At 44.9% G+C, this 5,246-nt stretch overlaps 1 protein-coding gene across 1 annotated transcript; it reads left to right on the top strand.

Moving 5' to 3' along the window:
* The first annotated feature begins 781 nt into the window (after positions 1-781).
* On the top strand, positions 782-4,832 carry ccn2a (cellular communication network factor 2a). Its single transcript, XM_080790168.1, has 5 exons — positions 782-1,085; positions 1,424-1,640; positions 1,910-2,161; positions 2,442-2,653; positions 2,899-4,832. The coding sequence occupies exons 1-5, from the start codon at positions 1,023-1,025 to the stop codon at positions 3,193-3,195; spliced, it is 1,041 nt and encodes a 346-aa protein (XP_080646294.1). The 5' UTR covers positions 782-1,022; the 3' UTR covers positions 3,196-4,832.
* The last annotated feature ends 414 nt before the right edge of the window (positions 4,833-5,246 follow it).

Raw genomic sequence — 5,246 nt, 5'->3', positions numbered from 1 at the left:
ATCTTTTTAGCTCAGCCACTGATCTCATTGCACAGGAATGCCACTACGTGTAGAACTGCAGTACAGTAGCCAGTTGAACTTAAAGGTGACCGGATGAATTTCATGTGTTGTCTGGCTCCTGGCCAAGAATGCTTTCCTAAAACACAGTTATTTACTGTTGGAAAAAAAGAAAAGAAAAGATAAATAATAAACAAATCAGAGATAGAATTTTGTGTTTGTGTGCTCTTGAGGAATGGCGATACATGCCACATCATGCACATCCCCCACAGCACATCAAGAAAACCATTACACCTGTTCATTTCCATGTGTTAATTTATCCATTTGTAGGGTAAACCAAATTTGGGTTACATTTTTAGTACACCCTCAGAGTTAGAATGTGTGTGTTATGAGAAAAGAATCTTTCTTGAATTAATATTTATAGATCCCGGCTGTCTGTTTGTGAAGTCAGTGATCTGGAATTCCCAGTGTGGGGTCCCATTACCAGACTCAACCTACCCTTCCAGATGAAAGCCTCTGTGAGCGGAGAGAGAGAGAGAGAGAGAGAGAGAGAGAGAGAGAGAGAGAGAGAGAGTGTGTTGTTTGGCCATGCAGCGAAGCACAGCCTTCAGACGGAGGAATGTGGGATGTCTGGAGCTGAGGGCAGGAAGCGAGGAAAGAATGCCAACTATGTTCATGTTTGTCTAGGGCCGACTCTCCATTCAGCCCCCAAGTGACGTACCACCTCATCCAGGGAGTATAAAGGGGGCAAAGCTCCCCAGTCAGAATTCAGTACAACTACAACTACTCTACTGAAGCTAAACTCTAGCTTTGACCAAGAAACAAAGAAAGAAATAAGGAGACTACGACTAGAGCTACAGAGAAAAGCACTACGAAGACAAATTGACAACTAGATCAGCTTGATCAGAAACTAAACTAAACTCCACAAGGCTCGACGCTCAAACGCTTGAGACTAAAGGAAGACTTTCCAAATCCAAGGAAGACTTTTGGAAGAAATCTGAAGACTCTTTTTTTTGTAAAAGAAAATGTCTGCTGGAATGAACAAAATTATGTTGCTGCCTTTCCTGTGCATCATGCTCTCCTACATGGTAAGCCCAAAGAAATATAGTGCTTTTTTGTGTCTAAGTCAGACAAACATGGGCAATGAAAAGGAATACCAGAAATCTAATTAGTTGTCAGAGGAACAGAACTAAACAGAACGGAACTGTAAATGCATTTCATTGTGTTCTGTATTAATGCGGAGATTTAACTAAGCACGTGTCTACTATATGCATTTAATGCTGGGCTGCTCAAGTGTGTGTGTGTGTGTGTGTGTGTGTGTGTGTGTGTGTGTGTGTGTGTGTGTGTGTGTGTAACTACTGTACACTACTATGACACAACCCATGAACATTCCATCTAACTCTAAGTGTGTCTCTTCTCTATCCAGGCCTCGGCTCAGGAGTGCAGTGGCCAGTGTGTGTGTCCGGCCTCTCCTCCACAGTGTCCCCTGGGGGTCAGCCTGGTGTTGGACAGCTGTGGCTGCTGCAGGGTGTGTGCCAAGCAGATGGGAGAGCTCTGCACTGAGAGGGACATCTGTGACCCGCACAGAGGCCTCTACTGTGACTTTGGCTCCCCCATTAACAGGCGGATTGGAGTTTGCACAGGTTAGTTCTGCTCGATAACGACCATTTTGCTCGAGCACACATGCACAGTAATTTAACTCAGAGAACGTACAAATGGAACCAAACAGACTAGTAATGCTCCATTTAGGTTACACTTGTACAAAAGGATAAACTAACACAGAGGATTTTACTGTGTCTGCTGAATTGGTTTACTCAAGGGATTACAGTACGGTACATTGCATGCTTGCACACTGTACAGTATGGACTGTATGGACCGAATCCTGACTTCATCCCCCCTTTGTCCTCCACAGCTAAAGACGGTGCCACGTGCGTCTTCGGAGGCATGGTGTACAAGAGTGGTGAGAGCTTTCAGAGCAGCTGCAAGTACCAGTGCACCTGCATGGACGGAGCCGTAGGCTGCGTGCCCCTCTGCTCCATGGACGTCAGGCTGCCCAGCCCCGACTGCCCCATGCCGAGACGAGTCAAAGTCCCAGGGAAGTGCTGCGAGGAGTGGGTGTGTGACTCCCCGTATCAACACAGCTTCATGGGCTCTGCCTTGGCCGGTGAGTCTTAGCTTACTGTATATGCTGTTGTTGGTTTTTATGTCATGGTGAATGTGAAACGGTGAATTGGATAATTCACTGATGAATTAGCTAATTCCCATTGAGGAATTGACAAATTCCCTGTGTTCTTTTTCCCCTTCACATTCACCATAGTAGACACTAGACACTATTCTCTTTTGACGATAATGATGATGATTACTATCATAATTGTCATTATTTGTACATTGTTTTGGCATAGAGCAGTTCTAATTGTCTGTTTCTCCTCCCATGGTGTTTTCAGCTTACAGAGAGGAAGAGACCTATGGCCCGGACCCATCTATGATGAGAGAGAACTGTCTGGTTCAGACTACTGAGTGGAGCGCCTGCTCCAAGACCTGTGGGCTGGGGATCTCCACCAGGGTGACCAACGACAACCGAGACTGCCGCCTGGAGAAGCAGAGCCGCCTCTGTATGGTCCGACCCTGTGAATCACACCTGGAGCAGAGTATCAGGGTGAGTCAACGTCTTAAAGCTTCACACACAAGGGACAATAGGCGGAAACTATAGGCAAACATTCAGTGAAATAGCCAATTCACAAGTTCATAATGCATCGCAACGCAAAACGTGAGCTTGTCGATCGGCTGTTTTCACTATACCTAAACCAAAGTATATACTGTTTTAATTAGGTGTTAAGAAAATTAAAAAATTATCCTGTTGCTTACGTTTGTGTCCCCCTTCTCGCTCGTTCGCCCCAACAGAAAGGAAAGAAGTGCATCCGCACCCCCCGGCTGTCCAAGCCCATGAAGTTCGAGATCTCCGGCTGCACCACCACCAAATCCTACAGGCCCAAGTTCTGTGGCGTGTGCCTGGACGGCCGCTGCTGCACCCCTCACAGGACCACCACCCTGCCCATGGAGTTCAAGTGCCCCGACGGGCAGGTCATGAAGAAGCACATGATGTTCATCAAGTCCTGCGCCTGCCACCACAACTGCCCTGGTGAGAACGACATCTTCGAGTCCATGTACTACAAGAAGATGATGGGAGATATGGCGTGAGCGTCACCCGCGGAAAACGTGCACCTCCTCCCGAACCCTCCGTCCACGAGAGCTCTTGACTTGAATCACAACAGAACTCCATCTCATTTTGCAGCTCAGTAATGACTTTTTTTGTTTTGTTTTTTATTTTATTTTTCTCATTGTACACGTTCCAGAAGTCCAGACACTTATGTCTATGTGTCGGTGTGTTTGAATGGCCGGTGCGACCGGCCTCTGTTATAGAGTCCAGACAAAGGGCTGCCTGGCAGCTCCAAGTGAATCCTGCACTATAACTTCTATTTTATCTTTTGGGGACAAACCTGCTGTCGGGTTGTCTACCCCCCCACCCCCCACCACCCATCCTTTAAACCACTTAAACCCTATATAGTTAGTTGACTGGGGTCCCCCCCAAGGTTCAATACTAGATCTTCTATCTAGTACACCAAACCAAAAGGGTTCAAGTGGTTAATGTCCTGTTGTCTGTCTGTGTGTGTCCATGTCCCTGTTAAACCTGTCCATTCTCCTTTTTTTAAATGATCTCACCCCATTTTAATAACTCTGACCTCTCAAAATGAGGGAGCTGATTAATGCCTGATGTATACTTAAGTTGCATATATACTGATGTTGCGTTCTGTAAATAGCAGATATGCAAGCTCACATCACATCACGTCTTGTGACGCCTTGTGAGCTTGTAGATCTGCCATTTACTGAGCACGACAACGGCACGCCAATAAGTATAACTGAGGCCTAACCCCCCGCCCACAAAATAAATAAAATAAAGACCAGACCTGCACACTGTAAGCAGCTGCAGAGGGAATGTGGCGGTCCACAGCCAGGCCAGTGTTCCCCTGTTCAAACAGGTCTGAATGTGTCCTGTGTATGCGTGTGTGTGTGTGTGTGTGTGTGTGTGTGTGTGTGTGTGCGCGTGTGCATGTGTGCGTGCATGTGACTGTGTGTGTGTGTGTGTGTGTCTGTCTGTCTGTCTTTATTAGCACAGGCCTGAATGTTGGCCTTGTCCTCCATGTCTATGTTGTTTTCTCAATTCGCAGTGTGAAAAGAAGGTCAGGGTTTCCGCCCAGGGAGAGGTGAAGTGAGAGGGCTGTGTGTGTGTGTGTGTGTGTGTGTGTGTTTGTGTGTGTGTGTGTGTGTGTGTGTGCACGAGCGTGTGTGCTGGGTGTGTAGGATACACCTGATTTATTTTAAGACCGAAAATGGCCAATCTACAAGCTCACCGCGCTGGTAGATCGGCTTTTTTCAGCATGCGACTTGAGTATTCATTACAGAGACATGGTGGGCATGCTTTGCCACGGCACTGAGAGTAGGAAGAAAAACAGATTAAAAAAAAAATATATGTAACTGATGTTGACTTTTATTCAGGTCAGAAAGAGGAAGACAGACGAGAAAAAAAAGACTGGAAGAATTGTGATTTCATTCCTTTTTCTATTGTTGATGTTGTAAATGTTTGTGTATATTTGTACAGCTTTTAAGTTAATTTAAAAGGCCAAAATGTCCTATTTCGTTCTCTGCTTCGAAATGTATCGATAGTGTATTTTTTGTTGACAGTATTTTGTAATATTTTATTGAGAAGTGTGACCAAAATGTTACATGTTTTTTTTGTAGCTGAAAATTAAATGTTATATATTTTTTATACAAATCAACTGGTGTTCTTGGCTGTCCATTCCTTTACACAGATATGAGCATACATTACATACAGTCAATAGTCACTTTATTTTGTACACTTACCCTCATTAGCAAGGTGTTCTCACATCTCACCTGCCTGCCTGGTATTTTCCTGGTTTTCTGCCTATTACACCATTAGTTAACTTTAGTGCGACTTCACAGCAAACCATCTAGAACAAATTCTAATCCATTTCCAGAAGGGCTGGCATAAAAAAGTGACTTTAGATCAGCCATGGAGACATTTATAATGTTGAGTGGAACAGTAACTGAACCTTTCCACCCATCTGCTTGTGCAAGTGATGATTTATATGTAAATCCAAAGGGTTTGGTTTTGAGCAGCTGCTGGCATAGTGATACCGGACACAAAAAATAGTTCCATGTGATAGTTAGTT

The sequence above is a fragment of the Protomyctophum bolini genome (assembly GCF_963924005.1).
Source record: "Protomyctophum bolini genome assembly, chromosome: 19".
In the NCBI taxonomy this organism is placed as follows: domain Eukaryota; kingdom Metazoa; phylum Chordata; class Actinopteri; order Myctophiformes; family Myctophidae; genus Protomyctophum; species Protomyctophum bolini.
This window is presented reverse-complemented; position numbering and strand designations above follow the sequence as displayed.

What these genes read in the sequence shown, in the direction of transcription:
- ccn2a (XM_080790168.1), top strand. Translation starts at nt 1,023, where the DNA reads ATGTCTGCTGGAATGAACAAAATTATGTTGCTGCCTTTCCTGTGCATC. An exon ending in GCGGATTGGAGTTTGCACAG is followed by an intron (nt 1,641 to 1,909) that starts GTTAGTTCTGCT and finishes TGTCCTCCACAG; the next exon opens with CTAAAGACGGTGCCACGTGC. An exon ending in ACCTGGAGCAGAGTATCAGG is followed by an intron (nt 2,654 to 2,898) that starts GTGAGTCAACGT and finishes TCGCCCCAACAG; the next exon opens with AAAGGAAAGAAGTGCATCCG.